Here is a 21852-nt window from a genome sequence, read left to right as displayed (position 1 = left end):
ATGAGCATTATTGAAAACAGAGGTACCAAAATGATACTTTGCAAAAACACATAGTACCAAATAAGTATATTCCCTTTTTTTATTTAATCATATTTAAAAGTATTAAAATATCATTTAAATAAAATGAATATTCTTTCAAAAAATAATAAGAAAAATAATTCAAATACAAAATAAAATAAATATATTTTTTATTCATAAAATTTATTCTATTCCTCAATTTTTCATTACTCCTTACCAAATCTCTTAAATTTTATCTTTTACAATCCAAATACATAGAAAGGGTAAAGATTTTAGTATATCAATTGCATAGTTTAAACACTCTACAAATAAGGGCATTTGGTCTAGTGGTATGATTCTCGCTTAGGGTGCGAGAGGTCCCGAGTTCAATTCTCGGAATGCCCCTTGTTTTATCCTTTTCAAACGCATATTTTTTAACAGTGTGACGTCACTACTTACAGCTGGTCGTTGGACATTATCGTAAATTCAAACTCTAGAATATTCAACATTGGACACGGTAGCAAAAAAAAAGTGTTAAAGCGCCCGAGTTCAATTCTCGGAATGCCCCTTGTTTTATCCTTTTCAAACGCATATTTTTTAACAGTGTGACGTCACTACTTACAGCTGGTCGTTGGACATTATCGTAAATTCAAACTCTAGAATATTCAACATTGGACACGATAGCAAAAAAAAAGTGTTAAAGCGCTCTATTGATGGCCCATGGGCCCTGCACTTTTCTCGTGCAAGTCAGTGATTTATTGTCACCATCACAGTCAGAATTCCCTGGTCGATTCCCACTCTTTCCTCCATTTTCCTTTTATTTTTTTCTTCCCTGCCAAACACCAAGATATTTTCCATTGATATTATCCCATTCCCATCCCTCGCCTCCTCCAAAATAAAAAAATATATATTATATTTTATTTTTTTACTCAAATTAGATCGTTATTAATTTGTATTATTCGTTTCTAGTTTTTGCAAAAAGTATGTTTCTTTTTTTTACTCAAAGTAGATCATTATTAAATTGTATTATTCGTTTCTAGTTTTTGCTTCTGTAGTGTGAGAAAAATCAACAGTAAAAAGTGCTAGTACTACAATAGTACCAACTAGGAACAGCAAAATGATTACGTGGCATCATTAAAAAATTAGCGCTTTTTCACTTTTGAAGAAAAAATAAATACTAAAAAATAAAAATAATAATAAAAAAAACGCAATCCAACGAAATCTAGATAACAACATAATCCACAGCTTCAGCCAATCCTTGGCGTCCACGTGTCGATCAAAGTGATCCATCACTGTCATCATCCTCGAGACTTTATGACTAAAAACACAACAGTGGCCCTTCTCACACTTTCTTTCATTCATCTCATAACAACAACAACAGCTACAAAAATAAAAAAAATCATGTGCAACAAGAACAGTCCTCTAACATCTCCACGAACCCGGATCCGAACCCGAACAAGAACCCGGTCTCTTCTCCATAACGACGTCGTTCAGCACCGGCCACTTAAAGCATCATCACTACCCGCTCGCCGCTCCAGAACCAAGACTAGAAAACCCAAGTACCTCTCCCTCCGTCTCCAGCTCTCCAAAGAAACCGAAAACGACGTAGTACTCACACCCTCCAGCGAAATTACAGAAATGACCTCGTCGCGCCACCACCAGCTCAACCTCTTCCCCTTGCATCCGGAGAACCTGGTCAACGACGCAACCGCCGATGACAACGTGGCCTTGCTGTTCAACTCGGACGGGGGCGCCAGCTCCCTTAACGGCCTACTCCCAACGGCGACTGCAATGTCGGAGGAGGAGGATTCCACGTCCCAAGCGGCGGAACGACGGCGTTTCGATCGCGAGTACAATTACTTAAGCGAGGACGAAGATCATCATCACAAGTTCTACTACGTTGACGGTCGTGATCAGAGAGGGAACAGTAGTAATAACAATAAAAACAGCATGAATTCGCTTGTACGGACGGCGATGAGGAACAGAGAGAGAGATTTGAGCGAGGAGAAGTGGGTTTCGTACTCGGAGGTGGTGGAGGAGGTAACTAGCTCAAGCTGTAGCACGGAGATTTTAGAGAAGCAGAAGAAGAAGATCGAAACGACGTCGTCATCGTCTCGGCAGGGGTATAATAGCAATAATAATAGTATTAGTAGTAATAAAAATTTGGCTTTAAAGCTTGATTATCAGGAGATTTTGAAGGCTTGGTCTGATAAGGGCTCACTTTACATCCAAGGAGACTCGCCTCAGACCGTACCTGACTTACAAGATAACAGTCATGTAAGTAATTAATTAAGATCATATAGTATTAATTGAATAATTAAATAATTAATTAATCGATTTAATTACTTATATAAAATATTATTAGTTATTTGCTTAGGTAATCATTGAAACTCAAAAGGGTTGGAACTTGGATTCTGAATTGTTTATTACTTTGCTTATTTGTTTTACTCGAACTTGAAAAGCTTTTCTTTCTATTATCGTTTATTTTGTTGGAATGAATCTATCATCACTACAATGATTTGCTTTTTCAGAGGTCCCAGTTGGCGATTTCAGCCAGGCTGGGTGTGGGCTCTTAAATTATTTCACTATAAATTTAATATGCTTAGGAATATTCACCAAAAATATCTACTATATTATAATCAACACTATAATAATAAAGGATTATTTGGTCTTTGCATATTAATTATGTGTGACATATTTATTAAAAAGAATTAATTTCCCTTATTATTATTTGGTACAATAATAATGTTATTGGGTTAATGATGAATTAATTAGTGGTAGTTGGTGTGGTTTGGGCAGGGATTAGGGGATGGATGGGGCAATTTGTGGCAAGTCCCAGAAAATGAAGGGGGAGGCAATGGTAGTGGTAGGCTGAAGATCAAAGAGGAAGGAGAAGCCAAAGATGGTTGGAAGCTAGGGCAAAGAGAGGCCAGTGTGTTGAGATACAAGGAGAAGAGGCAAAGTAGGCTCTTTGCTAAGCGGATTCGATACGAAGTTCGAAAGCTAAATGCCGAGAAGCGTCCTCGTATGAAGGTAATTAAACTCTTTTTCTATTAAGAGAAGCTATACTTTAAGATATTCAACTATATATGGTAACGCTTTATGATTAGATAGGGATACTCGTAATACTTATTATATTCAAATAAGTAAAATCAAATATTAAATTACTCATGTCACTGCTTGAGCACTATTAGTGATCATAGCAATTCTGTTCTTTTATACTTCTCTTCTTTATTCATGCAATATGTGGATATTATTTTTAAGTGCAATTATATAACGTTGCTTGTAAAAAAAATCAAACAATTATTATAATAAATGAAAAAAATGATAAAGATTTATTTTAAAATTATTATTCCAAGATCATTAATTGTTGCTGTGTTTTATTTTTTAATATATTTTGCTATACTATTTGAGGGAAAGGATAAAACCCTTTAAAAGTTATGGCTGAACTTGGTATTTGCTCTGACAAGTACTTTTTCCTTTCATCTTTTACTCTAATGTTTCCTTGTTTCTTCTTCTTCTTCTTTTTTTTTTTTTTATTTGGGTCAACAATTGCAGGGTAGATTCGTGAAGATAAGTTAAGGAAGAGCTGTACAAAGGAACATACTATTACTACTGCAAATAAGCAAATAAGAAGAGTACCTAAGCTAGCTAGCTATTGTGAAAAAAACAAGAAGTGAAAAAGTCTTCTTCTGCTCTGTTCTTGGCTCCATTTACGTACTATGGTGTGATTAAAGCATTAATAAATGCCTATTCAGATAGATAAAAGACAGGAACACAAAGTTGAAGAAGTGGTGCAATAATTGGTGTTAATAGAGAGGAAAGAGCAAGTCACAGCAGTTTCAATACATAATGACATGTTGATTTCAGACCAGAATTAATGCACATCGAATTTGCAGCTTCATTTGCCGTTTGGCCAAGATAGAAAACGTTTAAAATGTAAAGTTGTGGCATAAGGAATCGAAAAGAGACAAACATGTCATTGTATTACTTAAACCATTTGGGTAGAGAAATGAGAAGAAGACATTTGCGTTTTCTTGATCATTTAAACCAAAGAATAAAAAATAAAAAAATTGTTTGATTGCATCGTATAAAACAACATATATAATATGAGACTATGAGTAGTGATTGCATCGATTTCGTCTTCATTGGTTGTATTATATTGTTGCCCTGACCAGCTCCAAATCTTTGCAATATTTTATTATCACACTACGACAAATTCTTTGATAATAATAATAATCTTCCTATCCACGTTGTGCATGTGTATTATTTGAGGTTGGTACAGAATCACTTTCACTGATAAGATAAAAATATTTTACACGATTATATACTTTAAACTAAAGAAAGTATTGCTTCTTTGATTCCTAAGATTCAAAGCATTGAAACTAATAAAAAAAACAAAACCCATTTCCTGTTTAAGCTGCAATAGAGAAATTAAAAACATTGTTATTTCAAAGATCGATCATGATATATAAGCATTCCTTATATATGGTCAAATTTTCAAGAATCATACTAGTAATCTACTTTGTTTACTTCCAAATTACATTTTATGATCTTTTCTAAGCACAAGATGATAACTGTAAATTATATGATACACACACAGATACATATTTATATGTATTCAGTCGAGGATTAAATTTTTGTTATGGTGTACCATGATCTGAAATAAGGCTTAATTAGCCAGCTTCATTCAACCTTTGAAAAATTGTCAATCGTCTGTAGAATATATCAGAAAAAAAGAAAGAAAAAATCTCATTTCATATACATTATATATATATCATTAAAGAGAAGATGAGTGGTGTTACCTGAAGAGCAAGTGGCTTAACATTTTTATGTGATTTAGTTTGTATTGAGAAGAAAAGATTGGCAGAGAAGAATGTGTCGACAGAAAAACAGAGAGCACAAAACTGTTCATACACAATAGACTTTCATTGGGTATATGCTCAGCTGTGCTCTCTATCTTCTGACAACAAAACAACGTACCCAAAACCTCATCCACCTATAGAAACGAGAAATATAAATACATGTATATATATTACAGTAGTTGAACCAATATTGATTCATATATATATATATCATGACTTAGACCAATGCTGAATTAGCTTGCCAAACCAGAAAACTAATGAATAACATTGTTCCTGTCGATGGAAAAGTCTCTTATTTTAATGAACCAAGTTGTTCAAGTGAAAATGATGTGATTCATCACATTGACTAACTAGAACACAGTACTAGATATCCACATTGTGCATGTGTATTATTTAAGGTTGTGTTGTGGATTGTCTTTAACAGGTACAGAATCACTTTCACAACACACCCAGATGAATTAAAAATATTCTACAGTGTAAAACTAAAGAGAGCAATGCTTCTTTGATTTCTAAGATCAAAAGCTTGGAAACTAATAAAATCAAAAAATCACATCTGTATATTTAAAGAAATAATAATAAACAGTCTTTAAGCAGAAGTTAAGAGGGGTTTTTTTTTTAACTCTGTATTAGCTGCAATCAAGAAATGAAAAACATCAGTATTTCAAAGATCGATCCTGATATATAAGCTTTTGTTATATGGTCAAATTTTCAATAATCATATTATGTGACAGTTTCTAAGCACAAGATCTGATCATATAAATTATATGATACACACATACACGCAGATATATATATATAGTCAAGGATTAAATTTTTGTTATGGCGTAGTGAGTGAGTAGTGTAGCATGATCTGAAAGAGAAGATGAGTGAGTCGTGTTACCTCATGAACAAGTGGTGTTAGTTTGAATTGAGAAGATAAGATTGGCAGAGAGAATAAGATTGTGTCGACAGAAGAACAGAGAGCACAAAACTGCTCATACACGATAGTCTTTCATTGGGTATATGCTCACCTGTGCTCTCTATCTTCTGTCAACAAAACAACGCACCTCATTCGATTTCCCTATACAAGACCAAACAATTTAAAATAATTGACACAAGAACAATGAAACTAGAAAAAATATATGCATATATATATATATATATAGTAGTTGAACCAATATTAATTCTTATGTATATATTGTCAAACTAACCCTTTGGACAGACTTAGACCAATGTTGATTTGCTTGCCAAACCAGATTAATAATGGAAGATGATGAGTTGAAATCTCGGATATTAGTAGGTTAACAATGTTCCTGTCTTGTCGTCGTTTTAGAGGAAAGAAAGTTGGAAAAAGTCGTTCATATTTTAAATTTTAATGAACAACTTGTTCATTTGACAATGATGTGTTTAATCACATTGACTAGTAGGCTTTCATTTTCATGGTTCTGGAATTAACAGGGTTAAATGTTGTCAATCTTGCATTCGTGGGTCTTATTTTTATAAACCAATATAGCTATCTGAATATGTAGTATAGATTATTTATAATAGAGGGCCTAGGTAGAGTAGATTACCCATCATTCTTTTATTATTTTTAGTACTTCTTATATTACGTACACTTCTTCTAAGCCTTCGGCTTTTTTGGGCTAATAATTTTTAGTTAATATTAGATAGACCAATAATCAATATGCCGTGCTAATTAGGTCTAATCCAATAATAAAAAGCAAACACATGACTATTATCATCAACAAAGAAAATCCATCATCGTTGACAAATGTAACTTTGAATAGCCAGCTCCACCAAGCATATATATATATATATATATATGTATGTGTGTGTTTAAAAAAGATAAATATCCTTTTTTTTTTTTTTTTGGTAATTATCATCCTAGTAGATTTTTGCTCTCTGAATTTTTTTTATTTGAATAAAATACCCGAATTACAGAAATTGTCGAAAAGAGACTACAGGTGTCATTATTCGGAGGAGAGGGAAAACATATTTGTCATATTTAAAAATAATGCAAGTCACACATTTATTTACACATAATTAGGTCGAGCCCTAGGCATAGGCAGGTCAGGCCCATGCCTAGGGTCCCCAATTTTAAAGGGCTCCAAAATATCAAAAATACCAATATATTTTATTTTATATATATTAATTTTATTCTTTTTGTGATACACAAAATGAGCCTAGAAAAATGTTATCCCGAACCCAAAAATCAAAACAATAGGGAAATTCATGTATTATGCATCATAGTTGTAACGACTCAAATTCCCTAATGTGGTTTAAAGCCCGGATTAGGGGGCCAGGAGGGCCATAATTTATTTATTATGCAATTAAATGATTATATAAATGATTATGTGAGTTATATTATTATATGATGATAAATGCATGCATGTGGGTCCACTTTTCATTGTGAGGGTATTTTGGTAATTTGGCCCGTTGAAGGCATATTTGTATATTTTCATGCATGTTGGTGAGGTATGAATGAGGACACATTATTATGTTGATATGTTCGAGCTATTCGACATGAGACGATCTCAGAATGCAAGTTAGCGGTTTTGTCATAATGGAGTTTTTTACCGAGCTCGGGGTGAGTCTGGGGATAATTTGATGATTAGTACATTACTGGGAATAAAAAGGTAATGAGATATGATTTATTAACTATTTGAGAATATTGAGAATAACGGGAATTGGAGGACATTAATTAAAATTAACCGGGTTAGACGGGAAATGACGGTTTTGCCCTCGGGGGCTGTTACGAAGTTAAAATAGGCTTGGGGGCATTTTGGTCTTTTGATCAAGGGTTAGATGTTAAAATTAGAAGGTTGTAGAAAGAGATAGGCTGAAAACAGAGTGCTCTTCTTCCTCTTCCCCGATCATCTCTCTCCTCTTTTCTTCTTACTGATTTTTTAGGCTTAATTTGAGGGTTCAAGCTAGGAGATCAAGGTTTGGAACTTAGGACTTTAGTTCAACCATTGAAGGGGGTTCATTTTGAAACTGAGGTAAGGTTTTCAGCCATGTTTTTTTGGTTTTTCTCTATTTTTAAGTTAGTTTTGAGCTTGAAGTTTTGATTATAGAAGTGACTATTTGAGGTGGTTTTAAATGGTTTAAAGCTTGAGTTTTGTTGGTTGAATGATATATATATTGTGGTTATGCTTGGATGTGATTTCTGGGTTGATTTGGTGAAAGTTTTATGAGGTTTGAATTGAGAAAATGACAGAGGAGCTGGGATCGCTGGGTCAAGTCGCGACCTGGACCCAAGTCAGAGCCTCCCTGGGCTCTGTAAAGTAGGCGCGCAGCGATCCACCTTGGGCCAAGTCGCGGCCCGCCCCTGGTTCTTTAGATGGTGCTCTCTGTCATGAGGGTGAGTCGCGACCCACTAAGCCAAGTTGCGACCTACCCTTCCTTTTTGAACTAAGAAGGGGGTTTCAAGGGTTTTAGGCTCGGAGTTTCAATTCTTAAGGCTCGGGATCGAATCTACTAACTGTGTTAGTAGGATTTAGATCATGAACCTTTTATCAATTATTTTATTAATGGAATTCCATATTTGGATAAGTCCTCCAGTTCTTATTTTTGCTCGAACCAATAAACGGAGGTGTCACTGTCTGAGCTCTGTGCTCTCTGACACTTTCCTTTATAATCTCATTTCCTGTGCTCTCAACAGCAAGAGTCTTCCCTACCACCTGAGCGTAGGTAGAGATTTCATGCACTTGAGCAACTCTAATGCCCTGAGCTATTCTAGGATTCAATCCCTGGATAAACCTTTCCTTTCGAGCCACATCTGTGGGTACCATATCAAAAGCAAACTTGGCCACCCCATCGAATCTGTTAACATACTCGGTTATTGTTGCATTTCCCTGAACCAGGTTCAGAAACTAATTCATCTTAGCAGTCTTGACTGCATCATAGTAATATCTTTCATTAAACAGCTGACTAAATTCTTTCCAGTCCATCATAGCTGTAACTCGTGTTTGGGATGCTACTTCCTACCATGTCCGGGCATCATCCCGCAATACAAATATAGCACAGATCACCCTATCGTGACCTACCACTCCCATACTATCGAGAAAGGAACTGATCATGCCCATCCTTTGCTTAGCCCTAAATGGATCTAGTCCTCCCTCAAAAAAATGGAGGGTAGTATTCTTGGAATCTTCCACAAAAGAATTCTCATCTGTTCTCAACCCCAGGCTGAGCCAATATTGGTGCCACTCCTGGCATAACTTCAAAAGCCTTCCCCACGGGAACAATCATATCACACTACAATCACAAACCACTGCAGTGCTAAAAACATGCCCATAGCATTCATACATCAATCATAATCCCCGCTCTTCCAACATACACATCATGCTTCCATCTCCAACATGCAAATATCACATTCATATATTCACCGAGCAGGTAATCATATAATCATTTCAATAGTCAAGAGCCAGGCTCTATCAAAATCTCATGCTTCCTAATACAATATGCAGGTAAAGCGTTTACATTCTATTTAAGCAATTAAGCACATAACCACATAAGTAGTTACCATACCTTGAGTGAAGCTTGTCTTTAGTGACGAGTGTACATGTCCAGCTTGTCTACAAGAACCCTTAACCTTTGCTCGCTATGATACCAAGTTGTAACGCCCTACTACCCAGGAACCGTTAAGTTGTGCATTTTAAACAGTGATAAACTCGCTAACTGAGCCATTTGGCCATAATCGTGTAACTAAGTATGATTAACGGTTTAGGGTTAATTTTTTTTGTTAAAGATACAACATTTCACTAAAACATTTACTGTATACATTGGGATCCCGAAAATATATTTTAAAGGTTAATTACAATAAAAGATTTACAACTAGCCGACCTAAGTGGCAAAATAGGGTTTAACCCTAGTTCCTGTTTAAACCCTCGGCTGTGGCGGTCGAGCAGCCGCATATGTACACATCGTCACCTAAGCTCTCCAACTCAATGATGGCATAGCTTTCTTTTTCCTTTACCTGCACGACATAGCACCTGTGAGCCGAGGCTCAACAAGAAAATTCAATATGCTCATGAACAGGTAATAATATGTCGCTGAATCATAATAGGCATGCCTAGCAGTAATAACCCTACTCATGCATGCAAGCAGGTACAAATAAATGTTTGTAGAGTCCTGCGCTTTGAGTAGATGACTAATAAGTCTCTCACTCTGAGGTAGATGACTAATAAGTCTCTCTGAGGTAGATGGCTAATAAGTCTCTCTGTATGGATGACTAATAAATCTCTCCCTGTGTAGATGACTGATAAGTCTATCTCTGTATAGATGATTGATAAGTCTTTCTCTGTGTAGATGACTGTTAAGCCGATCTCTGTGTAGATGACTGATAAGCTGATCTTTGTGTAGATGATTGATAAGTCGATCTCTGTGTAGATGACTGATAAGTCTATCTTTGTATAGATGACTAATAAGTCTATCTCTGCTTAGATGACTGATAAGTCTATCTCTGCCTAGATGACTGATAAGTCTATCTCTGTGTAAATGACTGATAAGTCTATCTCTGTATAGATGACTAATAAGTCTATCTCTGTATAGATGACTGATAAGTCTATCTCTGAGGTCCTATACCATCCTAGCCATGTGACGTGTAGGTCACCTTAGCCTTTTGGCTCTGGCTCTAAATAACTAGCCTTTAGACTAGACAAGCACTTTTGTTTTCCATCGAACTTAAGGTCGGTCAAGCATTTCATGCTTTTGTTGATAATGCTTATGTTGATTAGATCTAATCTTTTCGGCTTGCGTTAAACACGCTAATACTGTTCTTGACTCATAAGTCAATCTTATACGACCAGTGCTCAGTACTACTGCCGAACTTGACTAATAAGTCACAGTTTCACAGTCAATACTGACACCATTGCCGATTCTGACTAATAAGTCAGTACCATTCACAAATAAGCAAGACTGCTAAGCATTTACAATGCAATCAATGTCCACATATAGAGCACTCAACATACATCATCAATAACTATGCATGTCACATACTGGGTGAAGTTTTCTTGCCTCTGGTTCAAGCGTGAAGTAATAAAAGAACAACCCTTGAGAACAATCGATCATTTGGTCCCTTAGCGGTCACCTAGTCATAACCAAATATGGAATTCCATCAATAAAATAAATAATAAAAGGGTTTATAATCTAAAACCTCGCTCCTGAGACCTCAAATCATACTAAAACGGTTAGTAGATTCGATCCCGAGCCTTAGGAAATGAACCCCCCAAGCTTAAGCCCTTTAAAACTCCTCCCTGGCACAAAAGGAAGGGGCAAGTTGCGGCGCGCCCCAATTCAGAGAGCACACTCAACCTGGGCACTAGGGCGGATCGCGACTTGCCTGGCCAAGTTGCGACTTGACCCCATGAACAGAGCCCCCTTGCCATTTTCTCCATTAAAAGCAGCTAATAACCTCAATCAAACCTCCATTAAACCAATCCAAAATCAAAACCAACCATCAACACATCATGTCCACTAGTTTAACCACAAAACACAATCTTTAAACCGATTAAAATCTCCTTAAACAACCACTTCTATAATCAAAACTTCTAGCTCAAAAACTAACTTAAAACAGAGCTTGTACGCCCTGGTTTTCCCACGAGCTATTAGCGAGCTGAGACACGGCCTAATCATGAGATTCGACCTAATCATGTCTACCACGTGGACATCCCCAAGACCGGAGCTGCCATAGAAAGGTCCTACCTCCTCAGCTGGTTTAAGGCTATAAGCCCAACATGGTTATCAGAACCTCAAAGTGTTAATCACTCATCTGTTTTGGATTGACTTGATAGTTATCCATACAGAAGGGCAGGACCACAACCATCATTATTTGGACTTATTTGCATGCTTGAATGGGGGTATTATTGCTAAGCATGCCTGTTATGATTTGGTAACATGTTATTATTGTTCATAAGCATATTGAGTTTTCTTGCTGAGCTTTGGCTCACGGGTGCTATGTGGTGCATGTACAGGCAAAAGAAAGCTAGACCATCCTTGAGTTGTAGAACTTAGGTGACGATGTGTACATATGCGGCTGCTCGACCGCCACAGTCGAGGGTTGAAAGAGGAACTAGGGTTAAACCCTATTTTGCCGCTTAGGTCGGCTGGTTGTAAATATTTTGTTGTAATTAACTTTTAAATTATATTTTTGGGATCCCAATATATATGGTAAATGTTTTAGTGAAACTTTGTATCTTAACCAAAAAATTTAACCCTAAACCACTAATCATACTTAGTTATATGATTATGGCCAAATGACTCGATTAGCGAGTTTAGCACTGTTTAAAATGCTCACCGTAACGGTCCCTGGGGAAGTAGGGCGTTACACTTGAGGTTCTAGGCTTTTGTTCAGCCATTGAAGGGGATGCAAACCTGGGTTTTAGGTAAGAATTCAACCATTAATTTGCTTGTTTTGGCTCTGTTGACGCGGTTCTTCGCCAACAGGGAATTAAGAAGATAAGAGAAAGGGATTAATGCGTATGTTGAACTGAAATAGATGAATGATCTTTTTAGAAATGGGCTGGTGACACAATTACATTTTTAGGTGATTCAAAGGTTAAAATCCTTCTACTCCATCAGTCAATATTATTGCTATATGCTGGGTATTCTTTTTACAGGATCTTTTTTACATAATAGAATCCAACCCCTTATAACTCCCAGAGTTTCCATATTTATAGGAGAAGGCACCTGGGAGTTGGTAAGAAGGTCATCCCGTGACCTTCCTACCCATCATGTCAACTCTGTGACATTCATGATTAATTCCTAAAACCTGACACATAAGTGTGGTCTAATCAATAGGTAAGGGGATAATGGGCCGCACGGCTCAACCCAGTCGTGGGTGTCTGAATACGCACGTTCTTGCTGCGTGTCCGAGAAGTCAGGGATATATCAGACACGTGATGTCTGATATATGCACGTTTACCTTGCGTGGTTGACTTTATAAAGGGTCACAGTGTAATGCCACAAATTTCCTAATAAGGTTTAAGACCTTGATTAGGAGGCCGAGAGGGCCATAATTGATTTATTATGTTATTTAATGGTCATATGCATGTTCATGTGAATTATATTATTATATGATGGTAAATGCATGCATATGGGAGTATTTACTATTATGAGGGTATTTTGGTAATTTGGCTGCTGTGGGCGTAATTGTGTATTATGGGTGCATGGTTGTGATTAATTAATATAGCCACATTATAAGGTGGATTGGTTCGAGCTATTCGGCATGAGACGATCATGAGATGTAAGTGTTCGGTCTAGTCATAACGGGTTTAAGTTCGGGGCTCGGGGTGAGTCTCAGGGTCATGTTGATGATTAGAACATTACCGGGATTAAAGGGTAATGGGATATGCTTTATTGGTATTTGATAATTTTGAGATCAGCGGGAATTGAAGAGCGTTAATTATAATTAACGGTATAGGTTGGAAAGGACAATTTTGCCCTTAGGGTGGCTTTAGGAACCTTAAGTGACCTAGGGGTATTTAGGTCATTTGGATTGGATTTATATGACTTTAAGGCTGTGGAAAATAGAACCAAAACAGAGTCTCATCCTCATCCCCTCTTCTTCTTCTTCTTCTCCCGTACATGTTTTCCCCTTCACTTTTCTTTGAATTTTGAGAGCCCAAATTGAGGAGTTAAGCTAGGAGATCAAAGGTGGGAGCTTAGGAACTTGATTCAGCCATTAAAGGGGATTCAAAATCAAGTTTGAGGTAAGTTCCAGCCATTAGTTTCATGGTATACTCTGTTTTGGGTTTAAACTTTCAGCTTGTGATTTCATGGTAAATAGTTGGAATTAATGGAAGTTTAGTTGATGTTTAACTTGGGTTTTGATGTGGGTGAGTTGTTGATAATGTTTAGTGGTTAAATTGGGTGTTAGGTTGAGGTTTGGAACTGGTTTGAAGGGTTGGTTCCGAGGGAAAACGCAGGGGAAAGCAAGCTGGTGCTTGCTGGTTTTGGTATGGGCCGCGGCACGGCTATGGTGAGCCGCGGCCTACATGCGTTTTTGTGAGGGGATTGGCTCTGTCAGGAGGGTGAGCCGCGGCCCATAAAGGCAGATTTGGCCAGAATAGGGTTTTTGACTTAGGGATCCTTACCATAGGCCTCGGGGTTGATCCTACTACTTGGTTAAGTGTGGATTGATGTCCCGGAGGCTAGATATTGGTTTGGGAACTTGTGTAGATCATTTTTATTGATGGTATCTTATATTTGGTTATTAGGTGACCGCTAAAGGACTAAAAGTTGATCGTTCTCAAGGGTCGTTCTTTTAATCATTCTAGCTCGACTTTGAGGTAAGAAAACTGCACCCTGTGTATATGTGACATGCATGGATATTATTGATGCATGTTGGTTGATTATTGAGTATGACATGCATGGCTATTATTGATGCATGTTGGTTGATTATTGAGTATGACATGCATGGCTATTCTTGATGCATGTGGGTTGATTATTGAACGTGACATGCATGACTATTACTGGTGCATGTTGGATTGTTAAGTATGATGCATGTGATGCACGAGAAACATGTGATTAGGACATGCTTTGTATACTGGGTATGATATCGTTCAGAGCTTGAGCCTCTATGTTGTGCATCGTCCTAATCGTACTAGTATCTATTTAGTAAGCATGCTGAATACCTTGTTTATGAATATTGAACATGTGATATATGTTTGGTGGCATGGCTTACCTGTGTATGGCATTGACTAGTTAGGGACCGACCCCAAAGTCGATGATCATGCATTAAATGGCTCTATGGCATTAATGCTGGACCGACCCTAAAGTCGATGAACATGCATTGAATGGCTCTATGGCATTAATGCTGGACCGACCCTAAAGTCGAAGAACTTATAAGTGCTTGCCTGGTCTAAGACCAGATGTTCATAGCCAAGGTATATGACCCCGGTGACTGTTTGTCACATGGCTGGGGGACGCTGTCCTTAGTTACGACTCTAGAGTCGGGAGGATGGTTATGTTGGTGACCAATCACCATGCACCAATCCTGATCGAATTTATGAAAGAACCACTTATCAATTAAGCCCTGGTGACCCTATCGTCACATGGCTAGAGGGAGCTGTACCCACTTCTGTGAATTTTGGCTATTGTCACCTATCTGTTTTGGACCGTTGGTCCTGAATGGCTATCATGGTTATTGTTGATATTATATCATGCTTTATTGTGTTTTCTTGCTGGGCTTCGGCTCACGGGTGCTAAGTGGTGCAGGTAAAGGCAAGAGGAAGCTGGACCATCCTTGAGTTGGAGACCTTAGGTGATGACGTGTACATATGCAGCTGCTCGTTCGCCACGGCCGAGGTTTAAAGTGGAACTAGGGTTACACCCTGTTTTGCCGCTTAGAACGGCCTGTTGTAAATGCTTTTCTGTAATAGACTCTAAAACTATGTTTTTGGGATCCCAATGTATATATTAAACATTCTAGTGAAACGTTACATCTTAACCAAAATGTTTAATCCCTAAATCGCTAATCATACTTAGTTACACGTTTTTGGCTAAATGATTCGATTAGCGAGTTTAGCACTGTTTACAAGGCACACCGTAACGGTCCCTAGAGTTGGGGCGTTACACACAACCTCCAACTCTAGCTCGTACCTCGAGCTGGATGCTTCCCTCGTCCTGTGGCCTTCAAAGTCCAAACTCAGTCTATTCTTGGCGAACCCTTAGGTTACCTCGAGCTGAGGAGGTAGGACCTTTCTATGGAAGCTCCGGTCTTGGGGATGTCCACGTGGTAGACATGATTAGGCTGAATCTCATGATTAGGTCGTGTCTCAGCTCGCTAATAGCCCGTGGGAAAACCAGGGCGTACACTTGCCCCCCAAGCCCCTGCTCATGGTACACGAAGTCGCATAGGGCCACAGTTGGGGCTTTTAGGCTTCCCCATGAACTCTTCATATTCCACATTCTACGCAGGCGTCGAATACGTGGAACATCGTGGTTGGTGACGGTACGTCTTCCGAGAACCGCATTTAATGGCCTAGCCTATACTCAGCCATCATTTCGTCTTTCGAGTGGAGGGCCTTGGATCCCACATCAGGGCAATCCAACGGTCCTCCTCACGTGGCCCTTCATGTATATAAAAGGGGTGGCCACCTTACGCATGGGCCACCCGTTCATTTGAAATTTTCCAGAATTTTCTCTTCTTCTTGCTCTAAAAAATCCCCCTTTTTTTCCTTCCGGTTACCATCTTCGGCGTCCCAAAAATTCAGGTGTGAGGGCTCCTTCGAGGCTTTGGAATCAACTACCCCGACGAAGCCCCAACCCAGGCGTTCCCTTCATCCTCTTCTTAACCAACACATACTGTAAGTCTCCTGACTGTGCATGTTTTGAAATTATTTTTCACTGTAGCTTAGGTAAATATTTACTGTAGCCTCATGCAAGGTTTCGCTGGTCTTTTGTGGGCATGAAGGGTGAAAGCCTTTTAGGTTAGGGTATCTTTGCAGTAGAGAACCATTTAGGAGCATGGTTTATAGGGTGCATTTTCTAGGGAAAATTTTCTAGGTAGGATTTTTGGTAGGCTTGTTCAAAATATCCAGTATTTTGGGTGCAAAACCGGGTAGCTTAGGGGACACGCTTCACAGGCGGTTTTGCCTTTCTTGCCTACTGAAACTTTCCCTCTAAGGAAAATTCTATCCTGACCCTCCTGACACACGAATTCCGAGTAATCGGGGATCTGTTGGGAGCACAGGCGCGTGTTCATAGAACCGCGTGGTCTCACTCTCCACGGGCTGGGCTTACCCCAGCTCGTGTCAAGGAAACACACTTAGATTTCCCTTCACTTTAGGTCGCCTTTTTCTAAAATTTCTTCTTTTTGTTTGCTAGGCGACCAGATGGGACCCAAGAAGAATGCTCCCAAGAAGCCTGTAGGCAGCTCGTCCTCCCGCCAAGACAAAGGAAATGAGGTGATGGCCGAATCCCCGATCCCTAACTTCGGGCCAGTAGTGGAACAGGAGCTCGAGGTGGCTCCCGACGCTTTCTTTGAGGCGGAGAGGATCGTTTCAAAGATTACTGACCAGGCGAGGGTAAACAGAATATTCCTCTCCCACAACATCGAGTTGGGAAGAGGATCCGTGATTGCCCGACCTCCCGCAGAAGGCGAGCGGAGCTGCGCGCCGCTTGATGAGGTGTTCTCGTCCTGGAGCGACGAACATTTCAAGGCGGGGGCCTTCCTCTCGTTGGACCAGTACTTCGCTGATTTCCTCAATTACGTGAGGTTGGCCCCATTCCAGCTCCCCCCTAACTCTTATCGTTTGTTGGCGGGGTTAAGATACTTGTTCTTGAAACAGGAGTGGGAGGTCCCCACTCCTGCGGACATTCTGTATTTCTTCTGCCTCAAGGCCAGCCCGAAGCAGCGGGGGCGAGGTGACGGGTTTTACTACTTAACCCGGTTCCCCAACACGGCTGCGGTCATCGAGCTGCCCAGCCACCCCCAACGACTTCAAAGATCAATTCTTTATGTCGACGGGGTTCCGAAACTGCGAGCTACACTACTTCAACCGTCCTCGTAAGTGCCTTTCACCCTTAGCTCGTAAGTTAAGTACCAGTTAGCTCCACCTGTATCCATTTCTGACTTAGATTAATTCTGCAGCTATCTTCGCGAGAACAGAGAAGTCTGTGATTCTCGGGAGCCAGTACGAGACACTGGCGGGCTTGCCCCCCAGTGAAAAGGACTATTGCCAGCTCGTGACAGACGAGACGATGCTGGCCTGTAAGCTGATCTCCCCAGGCTAGATTCTTAACCTGAGGAGATCCCGAGTGCTTCCCCCAGCCCGCGATACGAGGCCTATCATCGTGGAGGAGGTCACGGGTGATGAAGATGAGGAGGACGAGGAGGACGAGGTGCCTCTCGTGAGGACGAAGAAGTGGGCGTTGGAGGTCGCCCAAAGAACGGACGAGGAGAGGATCCGGTCCAGAGCAACTGCAGGTCCCTCCGGCCAAGGTAACCCTTATACGTTTAGGAACTTAGATAGGGCCACTGCAGACCCCCGGCTAGCTAGGTTCAATCCCAGACAGATCATCCAACGCCATCGAAGTGACCCAGATTTAGATGAAACCCTACTCCACTGCGTCGACCAGCTCGTGCTGGACTACAAAAGTAGCCGCCCTAGGGGAACCATAGTTGTAGATAACACCCTAGCTTTTAGGTCGGTCCTATTCGAGGAGTATGGGACTAACCTTCGGTCATGGACATCACTCCGGGAGGGTACCGTAGCTCCAGGACTTAGGCAATACGTAGAAGAATCTAGTCCTGAGCCGACCTCGGATCCAGAACCTGCGCCAGCTCGAGAAGTAATTGTCTTAGATTCCCCCGTGGAAGCTTCGGGGCCGATGGTCGTAATCGTAGATTCTTCTACTAGCTCAGGGGGTAGGATTCCCTTTAGTATATATACATACTTGAATTTTGCTTTTTTGTTTTTGTTTTTGCATGACTGTTAACTTGTGTACTAACCATGTCTTTGTTTTGAAAGAAGAGATGTCTCAGCCCGGAGGAAAGGGTCTGCGAGCTGCGTTCATCGGAGGGAACTCCTCCGCCGGGGCCTCCGGGCCCAAAATGAAAAAACTCCGGACGTCGAAGAAAGTCACCGGGACCTCCACCAAGTCTCCTCAAAGGAGAAAGAGCAGCCCTCAGCTGCCCAGGTTATGGAAATTTTTCCTCCTGCTGCAGGGGGGAGCAGCATGCCCCCACCCCCTCCGCGAGCTCCGGCCTTCGTCCGGGACACAGGGGCGGAGCCCGGGGCTTCGGCAATTGCACCTTTCGAGGTGCGCATCCCGGTTGACCCCCAGGACCTGGAGAAGATTCCAGAGGCTTTCCGGGGGACGGTGTATGAGACGGCGAACTACGCCGTCAGCCACATCTACAAATTCAACGAGAGGGAGTTCAGGGCCATCGAAACAAGGAGCCCGGTGGGCGTGCTGGAATCTTCATTGGGCATGGCCCTGACGGTAAGCTGACCTTACCCTTTTATGGTTTTTGATTATCATGCCTTGCCCTATTTTTCCTTTCTCCCTTCTCTTTTTTCTAAGGCAGTTGCCTCTATTTTTTTGCAGAGCGCCGCTGCCCTTCACCGGAGCATAGCCAGGACCAAGGCCCAGCTCGAGGATATGAGGAGCGAGCATCAGGCGGCTGTGGCCACTCACCAGACTTCCTTGCAGACGACTAAGGATGCCCTGGCGGCCGCGTAGGCCGAGCTGGAAGAAGCCCGCCCCAAGTTACAAGAGCTCGAGGCTACCAAAGCCACCCTCGCCGCTGCGCGGGCAGACCTAGACACTGCGAAGGCTGAGGCCAAGGCCGCCCTGGAGGCTGAGCAGGCAGCTTCAGGCACTACCATGGAGGACATGTTCTACCATTGCTGGGCCTATAACCCGGACGACGACTTCTCCTTCTTGGTAGCGGACGTCTGGGAGCCTTTGCAGGAAGGGTTCAAAGCTCGCCTCAAGAAAGAAGCTCCTTCCGAGACCGGGGAAGTCTCCAGCGCAGCTGAGCAGGGCGAGACAGTGACCTCCACGGGGCAGCCTGGCAGAGCTTAGGGGTCTTCCTTTAATATTCTCAATTTTTTTTGTGTAACTTTTGCATGAGGTGTTTCCACCTCGAGACAATCTAATTATCAATTTTATTCTTAATTGACTTATTTCCTTTTGTCTATGCACTTTAGTTACTATTTTGAAAAACTTAGTTCGCGTTAATTTTTATCAATATCTCGTGCTCTTTAGGAAGAACAACGATCAATCGATTTAAATTAACTTCTAAGTTTTATGACCTGGTTATATCCAGGAACTTAATTTGAATACTTAGTTCGTGTTAACTTTTATCAATATCTCGTGCTCTTTAAGAAGAACAACGATCAATTGATTTAAATTAACTTCTAAGTATTATGACTTGGTTATATCTAGGAACTTAATTTGAAAACTTAGTTCATGTTAACTTTTATCAATATCTCGTGCTCTTTAAGAAGAACAACGATCAATCGATTTAAATTAACTTCTAAGTTTTAAGGTGACCTGGTTATATCCAGGAACTTAATTTGAAAACTTAGTTCGTGTTAACTTTTATCAATATCTCGTGCTCTTTAAGAAGAACAACGATCAATCGATTTAAATTAGCTTCTAAGTTTTATGACCTGGTTATATCCAGGAACTTAATTTGAAAACTTAGTTCGTGTTAACTTTTATCAATATCTCGTGCTCTTTAAGAAGAACAACGATCAATCGATTTAAATTAACTTCTAAGTTTTAAGGCGACCTGGTTATATCCAGGTACCATATGCCCCCCAAGTAACTGGGAAATGGTCTTTCGTGGTTACTTTAGATTACACTTGTAAACATGTACAATCGTAAACGAAAAGTTAATTCTCATTGCGTAATACATAAAAAATGGCCTTTTAGGCCTTACAAGGGAATTATTGATAATATCTCTTCAAATGGATTGCGTTCCAAGTCCGTGGGACTGCCCCTCCATCAAACCGAGCTAATTTATAAGTTCCCTCTTTAATGGCCTCAATGACTTGATATGGTCCTTTCCAGTTCGGTCCCAATACTCCATCTTTGGGATCCTTACCAGCTAAGAAAACTCTTCTGAGGACCAGGTCGCCAATGCTGAAGGCGCGCATTTTGACTTTTGAGTTGAAATAACGAGTGATTTTCTGCTGATAATGTGCGAGCTGGAGCTGCGAATCTTCTCGTCTTTCTTCAACCAAGTCTAGGGAAGTGCAAAGTAGCTCGTGATTGCGATCCTGGTCGTATGCCTGGACCCTATGCGAAAGTACCTTAATCTCCACGGGGAGGACCGCCTCACTCCCAAAAGTCAGAGAGAAAGGAGTATGACCCGTAGGAGTCCGGTGCGAGGTCCGGTATGCCCAAAGAACCTGGGGGAGTTGTTCTGGCCAGACCCCCTTGGCTTCATCTAGTCTCTTCTTGAGGCTCGCCTTTAACGTCTTGTTGACGGCCTCGACTTGGCCATTCGCCTGAGGATAGGCCACGGAGGAGAAACTTTTCACAATTCCATACCTTTCGCAAAATTCGGTGAAAAGGTCGCTGTCGAACTAAGTCCCATTGTTGGAAACGATTTTCTTGGGCAGTCCGAATCGGCAAATAATGCTCTTAACCACAAAGTCGAGGACTTTTTTGGAAGTTATCATTGCCAAAGGTTCTGCCTCAGCCCACTTCGTAAAGTAGTCGATGGCCACCACGGCGTAGCGAACCCCGCCTTTTCCAGTGGGGAGGCCGCCAACTAAGTCGATCCCCCAAACCGCAAACGGCCATGGGGAAGAGATCATCTTCAGCTTGACTGGGGGAGCTCGGGCAACTGAGGCGAACCGCTGGCACTTGTCACATTTTTTGACATACGAGATCGAATCCTTGGACAGAGTGGGCCAGTAATATCCTTGCCTTAAGACCTTTAGGGCTAAGCTTTGCCCCCCAGTGTGATCTCCGCAAAAACCCTTATGCACCTCCTGCAGGATGGCCTTTGCTTCGTCTAGAAGAACACATCGTAGGAGAGGTAGGGAGTGCCCACGTCGGTATAGCACCCCACCCACCATCGTGTACCTGGGAGCTTGATACAAAACTCGTCGCGCATCATTACGCCCTTCAGGTAGCTTCCCCTCAGTGAGATACTCAAGGATGGGGGTCATCCAGGTCGGCCTAGCGTCGATCATCTCGACCTCCACCTTGGTTTCTTCTATACTTGGTTTTTCCAAGAACTCTACCAGAACTAACCCTAGAGCTTCCGTCTCTCCAGAAGTGGCGAGCTTGGCAAGAGCGTTTGCGTTAGCGTTCTGCTCCCGAGGTATCTGCTCGATTGAGCCTCGCCCAAACGCGGACAGTTCAGATTTTACCTTCGCTAGGTAGGCAGCCATCTTGGGTCCTTATGCTTGATATTCGCCCAGAACCTGGTTTACCACGAGTTAGGAGTCACTGAAGCACTGGACGGAGCACGCCTTCAGCTCCTGGGCTATTCTCAGCCCGGCCAGCAAAGCTTCGTATTCGGCCTCGCTGTTGGAGGCCT

General features: G+C 41.0%; 1 protein-coding gene, 1 long non-coding RNA gene and 1 other non-coding gene across 4 annotated transcripts; 2 read left to right on the top strand and 1 right to left on the bottom strand.

Moving 5' to 3' along the window:
• Positions 1–330: 330 nt before the first annotated feature.
• On the top strand, positions 331–402 carry TRNAP-AGG (transfer RNA proline (anticodon AGG)). Its single transcript has one exon. It is a non-coding gene; the product is annotated as a tRNA-Pro (tRNA).
• Positions 403–1347: 945 nt separating this feature from the next.
• On the top strand, positions 1348–4083 carry LOC133817168 (zinc finger protein CONSTANS-LIKE 16). The gene is made up of 3 exons (XM_062249586.1): positions 1348–2274; positions 2797–3030; positions 3556–4083. The coding sequence occupies exons 1-3, from the start codon at positions 1399–1401 to the stop codon at positions 3577–3579; spliced, it is 1134 nt and encodes a 377-aa protein (XP_062105570.1). The 5' UTR covers positions 1348–1398; the 3' UTR covers positions 3580–4083.
• Positions 4084–4658: 575 nt separating this feature from the next.
• LOC133817169 (uncharacterized) lies at positions 4659–6205 on the bottom strand. 2 transcript variants are annotated; one of them, XR_009885505.1, is made up of 4 exons: positions 6053–6205; positions 5743–5922; positions 4803–4996; positions 4659–4713 (listed from the first exon to the last, which is right to left on the bottom strand). It is a non-coding gene; the product is annotated as an uncharacterized LOC133817169 (long non-coding RNA). The 2 variants fall into 2 exon arrangements; XR_009885504.1 differs by having other exon boundaries at positions 4659–4996.
• Between the last annotated feature and the right edge of the window lie 15647 nt (positions 6206–21852).

The sequence above is a fragment of the Humulus lupulus genome, chromosome 2, assembly GCF_963169125.1.
Source record: "Humulus lupulus chromosome 2, drHumLupu1.1, whole genome shotgun sequence".
Classification (NCBI taxonomy): Eukaryota; Viridiplantae; Streptophyta; class Magnoliopsida; order Rosales; family Cannabaceae; genus Humulus; species Humulus lupulus.
Note: the sequence above shows the minus strand (reverse complement) of the source record. Positions and strands in the feature narration are given on the sequence as shown.

Coding starts and splice junctions, on each gene's coding strand:
- LOC133817168 (XM_062249586.1), top strand. CDS start 1,399: ATGTGCAACAAGAACAGTCCTCTAACATCTCCACGAACCCGGATCCGA. Junction 2,275..2,796: donor ACTTACAAGATAACAGTCAT/GTAAGTAATTAA, acceptor TGGTTTGGGCAG/GGATTAGGGGATGGATGGGG. Junction 3,031..3,555: donor AGAAGCGTCCTCGTATGAAG/GTAATTAAACTC, acceptor CAACAATTGCAG/GGTAGATTCGTGAAGATAAG.